At 48.5% G+C, this 21,219-nt stretch overlaps 1 protein-coding gene across 1 annotated transcript in view; it reads left to right on the top strand.

The window, feature by feature from the left end:
- ATCAY (ATCAY kinesin light chain interacting caytaxin) overlaps positions 1 to 21,219 on the top strand; it is a 161,625-nt gene that overhangs the window by 75,637 nt on the left and 64,769 nt on the right. The window contains exon 8 of the mRNA XM_082257121.1: positions 7,286 to 7,384. Within this exon, the coding sequence (XP_082113247.1) occupies positions 7,286 to 7,384 (99 nt within the window). The remainder of the gene's footprint in view (positions 1 to 7,285; positions 7,385 to 21,219) is intronic.

The raw sequence follows: 21,219 nt of genomic DNA, 5'->3' as shown, positions 1-21,219 counted from the left end.
TAAGTAAGATGGGTAAAAAAGGGAGAGGAAGCTGTGTTGGGTGTAAACATATTTCAAAGAGAAACAATATTGCTTCCAATCGAAGCAAAAGCTGTACCTACTTTCAGGATCGTGATTTAATAAGAGTGTAACAATCCTACAGGCTCACCTGAGTCAGAGGACTGCTGGCCGGAGGTATGATTGGAGCCCAGTGGCAAGGACCGCAGGCCGATAGTAGGTGCAGGAAGTCTGGCAGAGGCTTAGTCAGATAATTCGGGTTGGCTACGGTGGTAGCAGTGCTGGATGCCGGATGGACACCAGGTAGTACTCTGCTGAGGACACGGGTTCACCTGAGGTGCGGAAACTAAGTGATAGCTGGTTTTCACTAGAGCCCCTGATGGTGGGGATAGACTGCGCTGCAAGCTAACACCAGGACGCGGTCCTCAGGATCACCCAGCCAGGCAGAGTGCAGGTTTGGTCCGAAGGCGGAGGAGCAGACAAGGGATAACCAGAGAGAAGTCAGACGATCCAAAGGTCGGGGCGGGCAGCAGTAAGCGTGGTCAGACAATCCGGATCAGCAACAGAGGTAGCAGTTCAGTAGGTAGGGACAAAGCAGAAGAGTAGTCGGTAGTCAATTCCTGGTCAGCGTTGGATTTGTGGTAGTAGATAGAGCAGCAGATGAGGAGAAGCTTGATCAGGGCTCAGGAGCTCAATAATCAGCAAGCTTGAGTGCACGGGGCTGGACTTATATAGGGAAGTACCAGGTGTCAGGAATCAAGGGTGATGAGCAAGGCTTGGCAAGACTAAGGTTGAATAATAGGCTTCAGGGAGGAATGCTCAGGGAGGAAAGTCCAGAGAGGACGGTAGCCTAGTAAGCAGGGCTACCGCCTGGGATGTGGCTGGTCACGGGTTCGAATCCCGACAGTACTCCCCCCCCTTCCAAGGTGACCTCTGGGCACCGCAGGGGCAGGCTTACTGGGGTGCCGTTGGTGGAACTCTCTTACCAGTCTGGGGGCGTGGACGTTTTCTTCTGGTTCCCAGGAGTTATCCTTGGGAGGGTAGCCCTCCCAACCAATTAGATATTGCAGTCTTCCCCGGTGGATCCTGGAGTCGAGGATGTTTGCTACAGTGTATTCTTCTTCACCCTGTACCCTCATGGGTGGTGGAGGGGGCGAGTTGCGGCCTGTGAAGGTGTTCTCCATGTATGGCTTGAGGAGGGAGCAATGGAAGACAGGGTGCACCCAATAAAGTCCGGAAGATCGAGCCGGAACGTGACCTCATTAATTTGAGCGGGGATCCGGAACGGACCTTTGTATTTTTGGGCCAACTTTTTGGAGGGGATTTTCAATCTGAGGTTCCTGGTGGACAGCCACACCTTGTCTCCCACATGGAAACCCGGGGTGGGTTTGCGGCGTCTGTCTGCTCCCTGTTTAAAGCGCCTCTGGGCGAGCTGGAGGTTGTTTATAATGTTCTTTTGTGCCTCCTGTAGGGTTGTTAGGCGTTCTGCCACTGCTGGGAGGGTGGAGGCGACAGGTAGGTGCGGAATGAACACCGGGTGCGAGCCTGTGTTAGCAAAGAAGGGGCTGTGCTTGGTTGAGATGTGCTCAGCATTGTTGTAGGCAAACTCTGCCGTGGAGAGATGGTCAAGCCAGTCATCCTGCAGGTGGGAGCTGAAACAGCGTAGGTACTGCTCTAGGGTCTGATTAGTTCTCTCAGTCTGCCCGTTTGACTGGGGGTGGAAAGCGGAGGACAGGTTCACCTTAACCCCGAGCGCCAAGCAGAAGTTCTTCCAGAACTTAGAGGCAAATTGTACGCCTCGGTCGGAGACCACATTGTCCGGGATCCCATGCAGCCTGAAGACCTCTCTGAGAATAAGATCGGCCGTCTGTTTGGCGGTGGGTAGGCCTTTGTAGGGGATAAAATGGGCCATCTTGGTGAGGCGGTCGACTACGACCAGGATGGTGTTCATCCCTTTTGAAGGAGGAAGGTCTACCACAAAGTCCATGGAGATCGAGCCCCAGGGGCGGGAGGGAATGGGGAGAGGTTGTAACAGACCCACGGGAGAGGAACGAGGAGTCTTATTGCGGGCACAGACCGTGCACGAGGAGATGTACCTCTTTATGTCCTTCTTGTATGTTGGCCACCAGAAGGAGCGGGAGAGAAGCTCCTGGGTCTTTCTTGTGCCTAGATGACCGGCCAGTTTGGAGTCATGGTTGAGTCTGAGTACTTCGAGCCGTGCGATTTCTGGTACATATAACTGTAGGTCCTGATGAAACCAATTCTTATTCTCAAGGCAGACATTCCTTGTGGGGTGGGTGAGGAAAGGGTCATTTTCGTATCCTTCTTTGATTGTGCCCAGGAGTTCTTTAGAGTAGGTGGCCCCTACGACCCTTCTCTCAGGTAGGATGTTGTTTTGTCCCTTTTTACTCTGCGAGGGCTCGGAAAACATTCTGGAAAGGGCGTCAGCCTTACCGTTCTTTGATCCGGGGCGATAGGTGATGAGAAAGTTGAAGCGGGAAAAGAATAGGCTCCATCTGGCCTGTCTGGCTGAGAGTCTCTTAGCGCTGCGGATGAACTCGAGGTTCTTGTGGTCAGTTAGTACGATTATGGGGTTGGTGGCTCCCTCCAGCAGGTGGCTCCACTCGGAGAAGGCATCCTTGATTGCCAGTAGTTCCTTGTTCCCAATGTCATAATTCCTCTCGGAGGGGGACATCTGGCGGGAGAAATATGCGCACGGGTGTAGTAGCATCTTCTCCCCTGACCGTTGTGACAGAACAGCCCCCACCGCGGAGTCAGATGCATCCACTTCAACTGTAAATGGCAGCTCGGGGTTCGGGTGGATTAGGATTGGAGCAGAAGTGAAGAGGAGTTTCAACTTGGTGAAGGCCTCCTGTGCCTCGGGTGTCCAGGAGAAGGGGACTGCTTTCTTGGTGAGTTGGGTGATTGGTGCTATGACCTTGGAGAAGTTCCGGATAAACTTCCGATAAAAGTTGGCAAAGCCAATGAATCTTTGTATCTCCTTCTCGTTTCTCGGAATGGGCCAGTTCATCACGGCTTGGACCTTCCCCGGGTCCATGCTTAGGCCCTCTGGGGAGATGATGTATCCGAGGAACTGAGTGGTGGTTCGCTCAAACTCACATTTCTCTAGCTTGGTATAGAGAGAGTTCTGTCGGAGTCTCTGCAGTACCCTGCGGACGTGTTCGCGGTGCTGCTCGAGGTCTTCAGAGAAGATCAAGATGTCGTCCAGGTAAACGACTACAAACAGATCGAGCATGTCCCTGAGGACATCGTTAATGAAGTGCTGGAAGGTGGCGGGAGCATTGCAGAGTCCAAAAGGCATGACTAGGTACTCGAAGTGACCATAACGTGTCCGAAAGGCGGTCTTCCATTCATCCCAAGGGCGGATTCGGACGAGATTGTAGGCCCCTCGAAGGTCAAGTTTGGTGAAAATCTTCGCTGCCCGGAGTCTCTCGAGGAGTTCTGAAATCAGTGGGAGTGGGTACCAGTTCTTTACAGTTATGTCGTTAAGCTTCCTGTAGTCAATGCAGGGACGCAGGGAGGAGTCTTTTTTCTCTACGAAGAAAAAGGGGGCTCCCGCAGGGGAGGTGGAGGGCCGGATAAACCCCTTCCTTAGGTCCTCGTCCAGGTACTCTTTCAAGGCCCTGAGTTCAGGCTCCGAGAGGGGGTAGATACTGCCGAAGGGTATTTCGGCCCCGGGCAACAGTTCTATAGGGCAGTCATAGGGTCGGTGTGGTGGCAGCTTGTCTGCGTTTTTCTTGTCGCAGACATCCTGGAACTCGCGGTATTGAGGGGGTAGCAGATCCTTGACGGACAGTTCAGATATGGTGGTGTCTTCGGGTGGAAGGACAGGTTTGTGGGAGCAATTTAGCGAGCAGAACTCGGACGGGAACCGTATGCAGCGGGTTTCCCAGTCCACCGAGGGGTTGTGGGTGGCCAACCATGGGATGCCCAAGATCACCGGAAACTTCGGGGAGGCGATCAGCGAGAAGTGGATCTTCTCCTGGTGATCAGGTTCTATAAGGAGTTGTAGTTCCATGGTCTCATGAGTCGCCGGCCCCGAGGAGAGTGGGGATCCGTCAACGGTTTCCAGGTCAACAGGGGCTGCCTTGATTGTCAGTGGAATGTTCTTTTCGCGGGCGAAGGTTAGGTCCATGAAGTTGCCTCCCGCCCCGGAGTCTAACATCGCAGAACAGGGGAGTTGTCGCCCCTCAATGTCGATGAGGATGGGGACGATGAAATGGGATCCATGAGCCGCTGTGTTGTTATCTTCAGGGGCTGCTGCCGGGGTTGGAGTCTGTGATTGCTCCTTTAGCTCCGTGATGGCAATAGTTTTTCGGATCTTATTGGGACATTTGATGGCAAAATGACCCGGCTCTCCACAGTAGAGGCAGAGGTTTTCGGCCAGCCGTCTCTCCTTTTCAGCTGTGGATAGAGACCTCCGTAGTGCGTCGACCTGCATAGGTTCAGTTTCTGACTGAGGGTCGCGCTGGGCAGTAGAGGAGAAGGAGTAAGTGGGTCTGTGGTCCGAGGACCAGAGTCTTTCCTTCTTCCCCTCGGAGAGTCTTTGATCTATCCGGATGCATAACTGAATAAAGTCATCCAGATCGTCCAGGGCCTCAACTCTGGCGAGTTTGTCTTTTATTGCTTCAGAGAGGCCTCGCCGGAATTGGCTCCTTTGTGCTGCTGGGTTCCAGATGGTGTCCGTGACCCAACGGCGAAATTCGGCGGTATATTCGGCGACGGAGCGTCTCCCTTGTCGCAGACTATGTAGTCGCGCCTCGGCTGTCGCACAGCGGTTGGGATCATCGAAGACTAGGCTCATGGCGGTGATGAAGTTGTTTAGGTTGTCCAGGAGCAGATTGTTAGACTCCACGTATGGCGACGCCCATGCTAATGCTTCATCCGTCAAGAGATTGATCATGAATAACACCTTCTTTTTATCGGTGGTGAAGAGGGCCGGGTTCATCTGAAAATAGATGCGGCATTGGTTCAGAAATCCCCGATACTGGCGTCTGTCACCGCCAAATTTTGATGGGAGTGGCATGCGGGTGTCTGCGGCCGCGCCGCGGACGTCTAGGAGTTGCCTCTGTAGTTCAATAATCTCCCTCTGTTGGCTTTTGACTACGTCTTGGAGCTGGGCAAATTTCTCCTGATACGTAGTACCAAATTCTTGAAGTTCAGTGACCTGTTTACACAGAGTGGCCATTGCGGACTCCATAGTTAGGCTGATTATTCTGTAACAATCCTACAGGCTCACCTGAGTCAGAGAAATGCTGGCCGGAGGTATGATTGGAGCCCAGTGGCAAGGACCGCAGGCCGATAGTAGGTGCAGGAAGTCTGGCAGAGGCTTGGTCAGATAATCCGGGTTGGCTACGGTGGTAGCAGTGCTGGATGCCGGATGGACACCAGGTAGTACTCTGCTGAGGACACGGGTTCACCTGAGGTGCGGAAACTAAGTGATAGCTGGTTTTCACTAGAGCCCCTGATGGTGGGGATAGACTGCGCTGCAAGCTAACACCAGGACGCGGTCCTCAGGATCACCCAGCCAGGCAGAGTGCAGGTTTGGTCCGAAGGCGGAGGAGCAGACAAGGGATAACCAGAGAGAAGTCAGACGAGCCAAAGGTCGGGGCGGGCAGCAGTAAGCGTGGTCAGACAATCCGGATCAGCAACAGAGGTAGCAGTTCAGTAGGTAGGGACAAAGCAGAAGAGTAGTCGGTAGTCAATTCCTGGTCAGCGTTGGATTTGTGGTAGTAGACAGAGCAGCAGATGAGGAGAAGCTTGATCAGGGCTCATGAGCTCAATAATCAGCAAGCTTGAGTGCACGGGGCTGGACTTATATAGGGAAGTACCAGGTGTCAGGAATAAAGGGTGATGAGCAAGGCTTGGCAAGACTAAGGTTGAATAATAGGCTTCAGGGAGGAATGTTCAGGGAGGAAAGTCCAGAGAGGACGGTAGCCTAGTAAGCAGGGCTACCGCCTGGGATGTGGCTGGTCACGGGTTAGAATCCCGACAAAGAGATAACTAATGTGTTACCAATTATCCTTTAACTCATTTTTCCAATTTTCTTTTTTTTTTTTTTAACCTTTTGTATGCACTAATGTATGCACTAAGTATCTTGGGCATACCATGTACACCTTGTGCTGTCCCTGCTGTGTCACAGTGTGTATCTTAGCTTATAAATTATGTTACATTGTATTTTGCTTGTAATTTTTACCATCAATTGAAAAGAGAAGTTTGGCTTAAAAAAAAGCAAAACAATCATACTCACCTAGATGGCTGCAGCACCGATCCAAGCTGCAGCTGTCCCCCCGCTATAAGACTCAGAACTGAGTGATCAAAGACTCAGTTGTCTTCAGCCTGCTGGGAACCTGTCAGTCACCAACTCTCTGCTCCCCCAACAGCACACAATGGAGCACTGGGCTGTGAAGGGGGCGGGAGCAGCTGATTGAGAGGCTGAGTCAGCGGCCAGTTCAGGCATCTGGGTGGATCCTGGCTTTAAAGTCCGGATCTTTCCCAAACCTGGCCTGGCTAAGTTACATCAGCAAACAGTGGGATTTAGACCACTGTCAGCTGAAAATGGGTCACAGGAGTGCAGAACAAACAGCACTCCTGTGATCCATAGAAGCATAGCTAAAATAACTTTGGCTATACTTCTTCTTTAAGGACTTATCACAGTAAAATATTTTCTAAAACAATGAATTCACATCTGTATGAAACCGTAAAATAACTTTAAACTATGATAATGCTCAATACACCATGTAATGCCTTGATGTTCATTTTGAGTAGCACCCCAGTGCTGAGAACGTGAATCAGGCCTGAACCCCCCCAAATCCTTCCAAATCAGTTTTGTTGCTAATATTTGCAATACTGATATGCATGTATAGTCATTCAGAATTAAATAATATTTTTAGCCTCAATAATGACTAAATCAGCAGAAAGAGATGAGTGCATTTAAATGGTGGTTTCTTTACACTGTCTTATCTGATCTCAACCATTTTATCCTACAAGCTGTTGACCTTTTTCCGGTTACATAACATTAAACACATATCTGGAAAACAACTACTTTGTGCAGAGCTTTGAACATACAAGCATTAGATGAGACAATTGGACAAAGATACACCACTTTAAAACACATGTCTAAAAAAAATAATCCTTAGAAAGCATAAGCTTTTTTGCCACACTCTTTCTAGGAAAAAAATTCCTTTTGTGTTTATTTTTTTTTTTGTCTAGTTACTATGATTTATTATTGCTCATACATCTTTCTTTTCTTTTGCCACCTATTCAGTGTGAAATTTATCAACAAGATACAGTATGTGCATAGCCTAGAAGAACTGGAGCAAATCATCCCTATGGAAAATGTACATATTCCTGAATGCGTATTTCAGTAAGTTAAAAACAGATGATCGTTATCATAATTGTGTTGTCTATTTATTTGTAAATGCCATTAATTTTGTGACCTACATATTACAAGACTTCTAAAACATGAAGAGCAACCAAGCAACACTGTAGCTGCAATGACTCATCATTAACGCTTTTAAAATGTCCAGTCTAATGCCCATACTAAAGCTCATTAACGCCTATACTATCGCTATAGGAGCGTTTGTTAAATGTTAGAAATTTAGTCAAGTGTGAACAAGCCCTTAGAGGCTCCACTCACATACTGCATTAGAAGAAATAGTGGCGGTCAATTCTTTCATATGATGAATCTCTTTAACCTTGGCATACCACAGGGCAAGAGATTGTGGAAGAGTCTGCCTCCACAGCACGGATATACGGGCCTTAGCCGCATTAAGTAATTGTAGGGTCAGAGATTTTTTATACTTCCGCAAGGGTCTCCCCGTCAGGTGGAGCAGACATGCCGCAGGGTTGTTACGCATGTCTACAGCTGTCAATTGCTGAATAGTATCTGTCACCTCCCTCCAGAAGGACCAGAAAATATGAAACATGGTGCCCATGTCAGAATCACAGCGCCAGCACCTGTCCGAAACCGAAGCATCAAATTTATGTAGCAGATAGGGGACCCTGTACCAACTGGTGAGAATTTTATAGCCCACCTCCTGGTACTGATTGGCGATAGAGGATTTGTGAGCTATAAGGAGTATCTTTTCCAGCTGTGGAGCAGTGAAAGTCATGCCTAGATCAGATTCCCAACATTTTATTAATGGGAGGTCTTCATTCCTTGTCAAAGCTAGCAAGTAAGAGTACATGAGGGATAGCGTATGTCTAAGAGGCTCACCCATCAGGTAGAGTCCCTCAGGCGAGGAGCGTAGCCCAGTTTCAGGAAGGTCTAAAGAAAGTCGAAGTTGGTTTACTTGTAGTGGGTCGAGAGGAGGGTCCGAGAGTCGGGACAGATCTGTCGGAGAGGGTAAGTCCCCCCTCATCCAGAAGTCACCCAAGAGGGATCTCCCCTAAAGCCCAATCTCCGCAGGCCCCCACGTGGCAATGCCAATCAAGCACTCTGGAAAGGTGTACCGCATGGTAGTAACGAAGCAAGTCAGGAAGACCCACACCCCCCCTCGCTTTAGGCAGGGACAGAAGTTGCAGCTTTATACTCTGGACCTTATGGGACCAGACAAAGGCCCGAAATAGGGACTGTAGCTGCTTGAGAAATGGGAGCGGAAGACAGATCGGAATGGCCTGGAGGACATATAGCAACCTGGGCAGCACGTTCATTTTAAGGGCACTGCACCTCCCGAACCACAACAAGGTCAGTGAGTGCCACTTCTGCAGGTCCGATTTCAGAAACTGGAGGAGGGCAGGAAGTTTGCTTGATATAGGTTAGCCGTGTCGGGAGTGAGATGTACACCCAGGTATTTAATGGATGAGTCCGTCCACTGGAACGGGAAGGAGGCACATAGATGAGCGGCCGTCCGGGCTGGAAGCGAGACGTTAAGAGCCGACGACTTAGGAAAATTTATTTTGTAATTGGACAGCTCACCGTATGATTTAAGGGCACATAAAATGTTGGGAAGGGAGATTTGCGGATTAGTGACACTAAAAATCAAATTGTCGCGAAAGCTGCGACCTTATGGTGACCTGAGGATTTTTCAATGCCTGATATGTCCGGATCCCTTCTGATGGAGCAAAGAAAGGGTTCCAAGGTCAAAACAAAGATGAGGGGGGACAGAGGCCAGCCCTGTCACGTCCCGTTCAAAGGGGAAAGAAGTCCGACCTTCAGTCTTTGACCCGCATTGCCACCGTGGGTGTTAAATACAGGGCCATAATCTAACGGAGCATATGAGGGCCAAGACCTATGTGCGAGAGAGTGGCGCGCATGAAGTGCCAGGCCAACCTGTCAAAGGCCTTTTCAGCATCCGTGGAGAGTAGCAGTAAAGGGTGCCCTTTGGCGCGGGATGTATGGATCAGGTTGATAATCCGGATCGTATTGTCCCGGGCATCCCTCGATGGTATGAGTCCCGCCTGATCCAGGTGGCTCAAGCAGGTGAGGTGAGGTAAGAGCCTGTTCGCCAGGATGTTAGCATAAAGCTTCAAGTCCACATTCAACAACGCGAAAGGACGGTAGTTCCCACACTGTGCCGGGTCCTTCCCTTCTTTGTGGCTGAGTGTGATGTAGGCCCTAAGCGAGTCAACAGGTAAGCCACCACCTTCACGCAGGGCGTTATAAGTCGAGAGGAAGTGTGGGGCAAGAGTCGGGGCATAGGCCTTGTAATAGGCTACAGTGAACCCGTCAGGGCCCGGAGCTTTATGAGGTTTGGTCTGGGCCAGTGCTACGTCAAACTCTTCGGCAGTAAGGTCAGTCTCCAAAGATTGGCTCATTTCCACAGGAAGAGTGGGCATGCCAGATTCCCGGACGTAACCCTCGGTGGCCAAGAGTTGGGTCGCCAAAGACTCAGGGGACGCATCAGGGTGGAGATTATGCAGAGCCCTGTAAAACGCACTGAACTCCGATGCAATGGCCGCAGAGGTGTGAACTCTGTGCCCGCTCTGAGTGTCGATGTAGGGGACAAAGGTGCGTGTTCTCGGGCCCCGTAGAGCCCTGGTCAGCATGGACCCTGGCTTTTTGGAGAACTTATAGATGTGGCGTCTAGCCCATGCCAGTCTCTGTGAGGCCTTTCCAAAAGAGGAGGGCATTTAACTCCTCCTTAACTTTTTGCAGGGCTAACAGGTGAGTCTGCGCCAGGGATTGCTTATGTAAAGCGCTGAGGGAGTGCACCTGCTCTAAAAGGTCATCAACCTGTTTAATCCTGTCCCGTTTCAGCCAGGCTCCAGCCCGTATCAAGACGCCCCACACCTTGCACTTATGCGCCTCCCAGACTGACGCAGAGCTGGGGGTAGAATCTACATTTTCACTGAAAAATTCGGCCAGAGTCTGTGACAGCTCCGCCTGCACTTCCGGGTTCTGCAAAAGGGACTCGTTCAGCCTCCAGGTCGCAGGTTTGGAATGGAGAGTAGAACGTGTAGTCTCGGACTGTGGGGTGTGTGATTCTCCAATGGTTGACCAAGTTTAGAAGCAACAATTCCGCCTTCAGTTTCTTTAGGTATGAGTAAGAGATATGCAATCCACCGCGAGACACGGCCAACTCCGGTTCCGGGGCAAAATTGAAATCCCCCCTATTAGGAGGAGACCCTCACGGAATTCCAAGAGAACAGGGAACCAGTGACCTCAGGAAAGGCAACTGGTCCGAGTTCGGGAAATATGTATTAACCATCGTGACCGTTGTAGTGCCAAACTTCCCTTTCAGAAGGAGATATCTACCCATGGGGTCCACCTTTTCCCTTCAATGAAAGTCCATGGGACCTGTCTAGCCAGAATACTAACCCCTTTAGATTTCGATAGAGGCAAAGGGGCATGATAGGCCAAGGGGTAGTCTCGATTGCACAATTTAGGGACCTTGCCAAGTTTGAAGTGCATTCCTGAAGGAACACCACCTGTGACCGCAGGCGTTTGAGGTCAGATAGCAGTCTGGACTGCTTCTCAGGAGTTGCCAGGCCCCGCACGTTCAATGAAGTGACTTGGACCTTGGACCCAATCTGAAGGGCCATGGCCGCCATGGAAGCACGCAGCTCCCAGGCAGAGGGGGAGGTTGAGGGAGGGGGAGGAAATGAGGAGGAAAGTAAAACCTTGGACAGAGGGGTGGATGTAGTATACTTGGATTTTGCAAAAGCGTTTGACACAGTTCCCCACACACAGCTAATGTGTAAGGTAAAGTCTACTGGCTACTGGCTTGGAAAGATCAGTTTGTAAATGGATAGAAAATTGGCTAAAAGATAGAATTCAGAGAGTAGTGGTTAATGATTCTTACTCTGAATGGTCTAAGGTTATCAGTGGTGTACCCCAAGGTTCAGTGTTGGGACCCTTACTTTTTAATATCTTTATAAATTATAGAGGGTCTGGGATTAAAAGTACCATATATACAGTAAATAAAGAGGAAAAGCAAGCTTTACAGCAGACATTTAACTGTGATCACTTACCATCCTCCATGTTCTCCAACAACACCGTGGCTGAGTCCAGGGCACCCTCCCTTCCATTGCTCACCGGTCTACTGCCGTAGATAGCGTCCATTTGGTCGAACCACTTCCATCTTCTTCTGTTTGAACCACTCCGGCTGTTGTGGTCCTTTATGGTTCTGTAGTTGATTTTTTCATTTTTTTAATTTGTCCCTGCACTGCTTAGAGCTGCGGCGGTAGCCGTGTGTGGCCAGCAGCTGAGCGAGTTCCTGGAAAACCTTCTCATTGCTGGTCGCCCCATCCAGCTCTCGCTGTATCCGCTCCTCGGCTACCAATGAGAGGAACGTCTGCACCTCATCTACTGACTAATTTTCAGACATATTATGCAGCGATTCTCAAGCAGTCTGCAGTCTGTAAAAAAAATGTCCCACAATTCTGTCTCTTCACTGCAGCCTTGCTCCCCCACTGGGCTCAGTTCTGGTCTGGCAGCGAATCTGTTGGCAATCTGGAGGTTAGACACAAGCCATGGCAGCAGTGAACATTTTTATAAATGCAAATAGTTTTATCACAATCCTATAGGCTCTCTCACTACTCACAGGTTTAGCCCTCTTTAGCCCTGAAGACGACAGTACAGTGTGACAGTGGAGTACAGTAGAGTGTGACAGTGGAGTACAGTATGACAGTACAGTGTGACAGTGGAGTGTGACAGTGGAGTACAGTATGACAGTACAGTGTGACAGTGGAGTACAGTATGACAGTACAGTGTGACAGTAGAGTGTGACTGTGGAGTACAGTGTGACAGTACAGTGTGACAGTGGAGTACAGACAGTACAGTGTGACAGTGGAGTACAGACAGTACAGTGTAACAGTAGAGTGTGACAGTGGAGTACAGTGTGACAGTAGAGTGTGACAGTGGAGTACAGTAGAGTGTGACAGTGGAGTACAACAGTACAGTGTGACAGTAGAGTGTGACAGTCGAGTACAGACAGTACAGTGTGACAGTAGAGGGTGACAGTGGAGTACAGTAGAGTGTGACAGTGGAGTACAACAGTACAGTGTGACAGTAGAGTGTGACAGTGGAGTACAGTGTGACAGTAGAGTGGCGCTTTATTTTGAGTGTACATTCAACATCTAGCAGAAACAATCACTTCTATGGCATTGTGGAGAGCCTAAACTGGCTCTTCACAATGCAGCACCCGATAGCCGATTAAAAAATTGGCTCATGTGAGGACACCATTCCTGGGCAGTCAGCAGCTACAGTATTTTGTAGCTGCTGACTTTTAATTTTTCCGAATGAGCCTGGACCTCTTTAGCTGCACTACACTGCAGACAGGTCATTGGGGGGTTAACACATCCCTGCACATTTCTCACTGCAAAACTACTCATAATCCTATGGGCTCTCACTACTCACACTGGCGCTTCTCACTGCAGTGGTGTCGCATAAACAATGACAGTGATGATTATTGACCAATCACTGCCTTGTAGTGAGGACCAATCAGGCTGCATGGGAGGGATTGTGGAATTTGGTATCGGTACGGAACGCTTGGAACCACAATCGAGGTGGTACTGATTATGCGAGCCGTACTGTTCGGTTCCATGTAGTGGAAAAGCGCCGCCGCACCGTACCGAACCGTTCCAACACCATACCATGCGGTGCTAATACATACTAGGTGGAGTAGAACTGGGGGAATAGCGGAGAAGGATCTGGGTGTTCTGGTAGATCATAAACTTAATAATAGCATGCAATGCCAAGCTGTGGTTTCCAAAGCAAGCAAAGTCCTTTCTTGTATTAACAGAGGCATGGGCTCCAGAGAGATATCATTTTGCCCCTGTACAAATCATTAGTAAGACCTCATCTGGAATATGCAGTTCAGTTTTGGGCACCAGTTCTTAAAAAAGGATATCGGGGAACTGGAGAAAGTGCAGAGAAGGGCAACCAAACTGATAAGAGGCGTGGATGAGCTCAGCTATGAGAAAAGATTAGAGGAACTGAATTTATTCTTTCTTGAGAAGAGGAGATTAAGGGTGGGATATGATCAGCATGTATAAATACATAAGGGGTCCATATAGTGAACTTGGTGTTGAGTTGTTCACTTTAAGGTCAACACAGAGGAAAAAGGGGGCACTCTTTAGGTCTAGAGGAAAACAGATTTCGTCTCCAAATATGGAAAGGTTTCTTCATCATAAGAGCTGTGAAAATGTGGAATAGAGGTGGTTTTGGCCAGCTCACTAGATTGCTTTAAAAAAGGCCTGGATTCTTTCATGGGGTACAACATTTTTTTTAGGTAACGTTGATCCAGGGAATATCTGATTGCCTCTCGGGGAATCAGGAAGGAATTTTTCCCCCGGCTGTAGCAAATTGGATCATGCTTTGCTGGGTTTTTTTCGCCTTCCTCTGGATCAACTGCGGGTATAGGATTGTGTATATGGGATTGTATGGTTGGGTTTGCAATACTGTTTTTTTTTTTTTTGTTGAACCAGATGGGCTTGTGTCTTTTTTCAACCTGACTAACTATGTAACTATGAAAGGGTGGGGGGGGGGGGAATAAACTGAACTGAGAGAGGGTGGGTAGAGAAGGCACAGAGGAAACGGCAAAGAATAGGAGAACTGCAATGAGCGAATCAGGTCAGGGAGATAACAAGGTCAGCTACAAACGGTTATATGGAACCAAGCGCAACTAGGCGCAACCTACTTGGGGAAGAGGTAGGAGAGACTCTGCAAAAGCAGTGGGAGACACACCGCTGGGGTGCCAGCCCAAATGAAAATAAGTGCCTGCATGGGAAAATACATGGGGGGAACTCTGTCACAGTCGGTAGGGGATCGGTTACCAGAGACCAGGCGGTACGCGACCCTGAGACCCCACCACGGAAAAAGCCGCGGCATGGAGCCCGGCATGGCACCCCACCCCCACGGCCCCAGGGCACCCGGATGTACCCACCCAGTCCATCACTGTAACAAGAGGTCAACCCCCTTCAAAACTAGAACCCATTACTCACCGGGGGCGTTGAAGGGGAGATAAACACCTGCCCCCCCCCCGCCTTCCAAGATGCACCCTACTTAAATCAGAGGCATAACAAAATACAGAAGCAACATTTCCGTGAAGAGCAGATATGAACCATAACATGACCGATTATGAATAGCATGAGAGACATATAAAGGATATGGTGTGGTACCCGAGGGCACCTGCAAATATAGCCCCCCCCCAGATGCCGAATCAGTTGTGATGGTTCAGGAGAGGTCGGAGCTTCGCTGGTGGGTCTTCGCATGGCGGAGCGGCATCTGCGGCGTTTGGGACGTTGCAGTCTCGGTGAAGCTGGGCGAGAAGGAACAGTGGTCAATTGGAGATTCAGCCAGTCTGGCACGGAGACTGGGCGGACGCCCAAGAATGCAAATAGTTCAGGAAGCTGTTCAGGCCAGCGTAGGGTGAAAGAGTCCACAGTTTTCTGGACCACCAAATGGAAGGGGTGACCCCAGTGATACGTAGCTCCAATGCTCCTCACGACATGCAGAAGGGGTCGCAGAGAGGCCCGCATCCACAATGTCAAGCGGGAGAGGTCAGGGAACAGCCGGACAGTCACTCCGTCAAGGAGGTCCAACGGACCCCTGGACCAGGCCCTCCGCAAAATCTCCTCTTTGACTGTATAGAAGTGCACCCTGGCGAGGATGTCACGGGGGGAGTCAGGGTTCGCAGTGCGGGGTCCCTGTACCCGATGTACTCTGTCCAGCCCAATTTCTGCCGTCGGCGGTTTATCCAACAAGCGGTTGAAGATGGCCGTGACCGTGGCCTTTAAGTCGCCACTAGAGGTTGCCTCCGGGATCCCTCTCAACCTGATGTTGTTGCGACGGTTGCGGTTCTCACGATAATCTAGTTGGAGCTGGAGCAGGGCCATGCGGCAGTTGTGCAGTGCCTGGGAGTCCTCCAGGGCCCGTACTCGGGTATCTAGGGCATTGGTAACAGTTTCTACCTTAACCACCCTGACATCTACATAGTCTATCTGCTGCTTCAAATCATTAATTCCATTAGAAAGCGTACTCACAATTGACGCCGCCATTTCTGTTTTGTGGGGATGAGGGAGAGCAGGGTCCTTCAGTTTGAAGCTGTGGGCTGTTCCTGGCCAGAAGGGGGAGCCGACATGCCCTGGGAGTCAGCCAGCTGGACTTCTGGGGATGGGATAGGAGAGTCCAAATGCTCTGGATCTTGTGCTGTGGAGGGGACAGGAGCAGGCACCTGTCTGGCAGCTTTCTTAGAGGAGGCAGAGCTGGCCGAGGCCAGTTGGGTCAGCGCCATGTTGGATTCGGTGGCCGGGAGCGGAGTAGAGGAATTCCTCAAGAAATATGCGGCTATATCTTTACCTTGACTGGCCGCTGGAGTCCCCGGAGCCCTGCCGCTCAGTGGCATGTGAGGATGCGGCACTGTGAGCGACTTAGGCGACTGAATCACCCGGTGTCGGCGCAGAGCTCCCTGGAATGCGGCTTCACAGCGCCATAGCCAAACCATGCCCCCCCCCCCAGCAGATTTTTATCTTGAAAGAGGAATTAGAGTATATTATTTGAGAAACAATAGCCACAAATATTGTACAGTTTCTGGACAGTGTGTAAGCAGCTTGGTATGTTTGCAGTGTAGGAGAGAGACGTGGCAGAATAGAGCCACCATCAGTCCTCAAAGTGCTGTGCTTTGGGATCCCACTGCAATGTTGACAGTAGATCATAACCATGTTACCCTTGTATCAAAGTAGCCAACTAATAGTGGTCTCTCTTTGATGCCACAAATCCTGTGGTCTTTGTGCTAGCTTTTAAGCTTAAAGGACCCAATTCACCAAATTGCCAGAAGTAGAAAACACTGAGTCCTCAACACACCCATGTACAATTACCAGGGTTTTAGAGTTGTGAACTGTCTCTCTTGAAGACTGTTCCATTTTCTCCTTCTGCTTACTGCCAGCACCCGAATCCTTCTTCCTCTCATATTCCCCCTCTGCATTTCTGTTGCCTGTGTCTTACAAGGGTAGAGGCAAAAGGCATAAGATTGTGCTGGCTCTGAGACAGCAGCAACTTTTCCTCTCTCACTTGCTCATGTGCCTCTGGGGCCAGGTCTGTCAAGCCACTGTGTGTGTGTTCCAGCAGGAACATAGTTTTGTCACTAATCCACCTTGTTGTGGCCCACCATTTTGGTTGCCTTCTCAAAAGGTGACAAGAAATGCTGCACACATCCTGTATGATGAATCACTGACATGGTGAAAAGAACTCCAACTCCCTAGAAGCCTGTCCTCGAACCGTAATTGCACAGGTACTTATTGATGACATGCTGATGCTAGTGTAGTTTCTGCCAAATAACCAACATTGATTTCCAATGCATGGGGGTGTCACAGATGAGGCATTGGCAGTCAGTTTGTGTTGGCACTGCATTTCTGCAAGGGGTTGGAGTTGAGGTGTGATCACCTAAAGTGACCACAAATTCTTCTAGCCAGATGATGGATCTCCTAGGAACTAGGGATGATTATCGAGGAAGTGATTTATTACTAGGTTGAGGACATGTACCAGGCAAGTTATGTGTGTCAATTTTCCCTGGGGAAGGGTGAACAGCAGGTTAGTACCATTGTCACACATGACCTTGCTTGGCTGTAGATGGCCTGGGGTCAGCTACTTTTCAACCTGGGCCCGAGGAGCTGTCAGTATCTAGGCACACAAGATGCAAAATAGTGTTTCAGCATTGCATATGCTCTGGAATGCTCAAAAATGGACTACTGGTTTCAAGAAATCAAAGGATGAGGGTCTTTCAAGATGTCAAAGAGGAAGTGGTACAGGTGATTGCAGTCACCAATGTAGTGTGCTCTGTTTTGCATCTTTCACAACTGCCAGTAAATTGATCTAGAGTGCCATAAAGCTTATATAAGCATCCTTGCCTATGCTTGCTGGACCACACACTTGTTGGTGGAGTGTAGGAATGGCATTCTGGGCAAAATATTGGCAGCTAGTTACCTGCCACTGGGGTTCCTCAGAGAAGGAACAAGAGGAAGGCTTTTATAAGCCACTCAGCTACCTCCTGCACAACCGGTGCCTATGTAGCAGTCACTCTGAGAGGGAAAAGGCAGGCGTGCCTTGTTCCTGGGTGGCGTGGCCTGACTACTGCTTTGTTTCTGATTGCCCCCTACTACTGCATTCAGAAGTTCTACTTCTCTCTTTAGGCCTGCCTGACATTTTTCATAAAAGGGGTGTGCGTAAATTTTATGTCAGCAATTGGGGGAATAAATATGTGGTGCTTTACCACACAGGTAGAGGTGAAACAGAGGGAACTTTTGCCTTTGTCGCCAACATATGTACAGTATCTCACAAAAGTGAGTACACCCCTCACAGTTTTGTAAATATTTTATTATATCTTTTCATGTGACAACACTGAAGAAATTACACTTTGCTACAATGTAAAGTAGTGAGTGTACAGCTTGAATAACCATGTAAATTTGCTATCTCCTCAAAATAACTCAAAACACATTATTGTCTAAACCGCTGGCAACAAAAGTGAGTACACCCCTAAGTGGAAATGTTCGAATTGGGCCACCATTATTTTCCAGCACTGCCTTAACCCTCTTGGGGATGGAGTTCACTAGAGATTCATAAGTTGCCCCTGGAGTCCTCTTCCACTCCTCCATGATGACATCACAGAGCTGGTGGATGTTAGAAACCTTGTGCTCCCCCACCTTCAATTTGAGGATGCCCCACATATGGAGATATGCTTGGCCAGTCCATCACCTTTACCCTCAGCTTCTTTAGCAAGGCAGTGGTCGTCTTGGAGGTGTGTTTTGGGTCCTTATTATGTTGAAATACTGCCCTGCGGCCCAGTTTCCAAAGGGAGGGGATCTTGCTCTGCTTCAGAATATCACAGTACATGTTGGCATTCATGGTTCCCTCAATGAACTGTAGCTCCCCAGTGCCGGCAGCACTAATGCAGCCCCAGACCATGACACTCCCACCACCATGCTTGACTGTAGCCAAGACACACTTGTCTTTGTACTCCTCACCTGGTTGCCACCACACATGCTTGACACCATCTAAACAAAATAAGTTTATCTTGGTCTCATCAGAGCACAGGACATGGTTCCAGTAATCCATGCCCTTAGTTTGCTTGTCTTCAGCAAACTGTTTGGGGGCTTTCTTGTGCATCATCTTTAGAAGAGGCTTCCTTCTGGGACGACAGCCATGCAGATCAATTTGATGCAGTGTGCTGCATATGGTCTAAGCACTGACAGGATGACCCCCCACCCCTTCAACCTCTGCAGCAATGCTGGCAGCACTCATACATCTATTTTCCAAAGACAACCTCCGAATATGATGCTGAGCACATGCACGCAATTTCTTTGGTCGACCATGGTGAGGCCTGTGGAACCTCTCCTATTAAACCACTGTATGGTCTTGGCCACCATGCTGCAGCTCAGTTTCAGGGTCTTGGCAATCTTCTTATAGCCTAGGCCATCTTTATGTAGAGCAACAATTCTTTTTTTCAGATCCTCAGAGAGTTCTTTTTCCATAGGTGTCATGTTGAACTTCCAGTGACCAGTATGAGAGAGTGAGAGTGATAACACCAAATTTAACACACCCGCTTCCCATTCACACCTGAGACCTTGTAACACTAACGAGTCACATGACATCGGAGAGGGAAAATGGCTAATTGGGCCTAATTTGAACATTTTCACTTAGGGGTGCACTCAGTTTTGTTGCCAGTGGTTTAGACATTAATGGCTGTGTGTTGAGTTATTTTGAGGGGAAAGCAAATTTACACTATTATACAAGCTGTACACTCACTACTTTACATTGTAGCAAAGTGTCATTTCTTCAGTATTGTCACATGAAAAGATATAAAAAAATACTTACAAAAATGGGAGGGGTGTACTCACTTTTGTGAGATACTGTATGCTGCAGACCCAAAATAAAAGAAAAAGGCTCTAGCAGAAAAAAAAAAAACACCTAAACCTCAAATTTTGCAGAGAGACTGAAATTTTTGCCCATTCCTCCTTGCAAAACAGCTCAAGCTAAGTGAGGTTGGATGGAGAGCGTTTGTGAACAGCAGTTTTCAGTTCTTTCCACAGATTCTCGATTGGATTCAGGTCTGGACTTTGGCTTGGCCATTCTAACACCTGGATATATTTATTTGTGAACCATTCCATTGTAGATTTTGCTTTATGTTTTGGATCATTGTCTTGTTGGAAGACAAATCTCCGTCCCAGTCTCAGGTCTTTTGCAGACTCCATCAGGTTTTCTTCCAGAATGGTCCTGTATTTGGCTCCATCCATCTTCCCATCAATTTTAACCATCTTCCCTGTCCCTGCTGAAGAAAAGCAGGCCCAAACCATGATGCTGCCACCACCATGTTTGACAGTGGGGATGGTGTGTTCAGGGTGATGAGCTGTGTTTCTTTTACGCCAAACATAACGTTTTGCATTGTTGCCAAAAAGTTCTATTTTGGTTTCATCTGACCAGAGCACCTTCTTCCACATGTTTGGTGTGTCTCCCAGGTGGCTTGTGGCAAACTTTAAACAACACTTTTTATAGATATCTTTAAGAAATGGCTTTCTTCTTGCCACTCTTCCATAAAGGCCAGATTTGTGCAGTATACGACTGATTGTTGTCCTATGGACAGAGTCTCCCACCTCAGCTGTAGATCTCTGCAGTTCATCCAGAGTGATCATGGGCCTCTTGGCTGCATCTCTGATCAGTCTTCTCCTTGTATGAGCTGAAAGTTTAGAGGGACGGCCAGGTCTTCGTAGATTTGCAGTGGTCTGACACTCCTTCCATTTCAATATTATCGCTTGCACAGTGCTCCTTGGGATGTTTAAAGCTTGGGAAATATTTTTTTATCCAAATCCGGCTTTAAACTTCTTCACAAAAGTATCTCGGACCTGCCTGGTGTGTTCCTTGTTCTTCATGATGCTCTCTGCGCTTTAAACGGACCTCTGAGACTATCACAGTGCAGGTGCATTTATACGGAGACTTGATTACACACAGGTGGATTCTATTTATCATCATTAGTCATTTAGGTCAACATTGGATTATTCAGAGATCCTCACTGAACTTCTGGAGAGAGTTTGCTGAACTGAAAGTAAAGGGGCTGAATAATTTAGCATGCCCAATTTTTCAGTTTTTTATTTGTTAACAAAGTTTGAAATATCCAATAAATTTCGTTCCACTTCATGATTGTGTCCTACTTGTTGTTGATCCTTCACAAAAAATTACAGTTTTATATCTTTGTTTGAAGCCTGAAATGTGGCAAAAGGTCACAAAGTTCAAGGGTGCCGAATACTTTCGCAAGGCACTGTATATATGTAGGGGGGAAAAAAAGACTATGAAGAGGACAGCAGCTAAACAAAAGGATGTCCTTAGAAGTACTGTTGGGTCTTTATAACTGTAAACACAGGAAGCAGGGTAGGGGGGATTACATAATATGTAGCCCACCACACTGCGATCCAGCATAATTTAGCACAACATAGCAATGTATAGCAGAGACTATCAGCTCCCCTTTAATTACTCCAACATTCACTAACATATGGCTGCTGGAAATCCACCCTTTTATAGTAGGAAGGCTGGAACATTACAAAGTCTCCTATTATTGGCCCTTCTAAGCCAGCTGACATAAGTTCAGAGGCATTATGATCACAAAACTCAGAGTGCCAAATTCCTTAATTAAGACCAGCGATCATCAAACATGCAATATTCATTTTGAACTCATGGTGCCGCTAAACCCAAAGCGCATCCCTACCACTGACTAAAAGTAATCCCTTTTCTTTATCATATATTACGGGACACAGAGCAGCTATAATAAT

Source organism: Pelophylax lessonae (assembly GCF_965119305.1).
Source record: "Pelophylax lessonae genome assembly, chromosome: 1".
Lineage (NCBI taxonomy): Eukaryota > Metazoa > Chordata > Amphibia > Anura > Ranidae > Pelophylax > Pelophylax lessonae.
The sequence above is the reverse complement of the archived record's forward strand: the minus strand, read 5'-3'. Positions and strand labels throughout refer to the sequence as shown.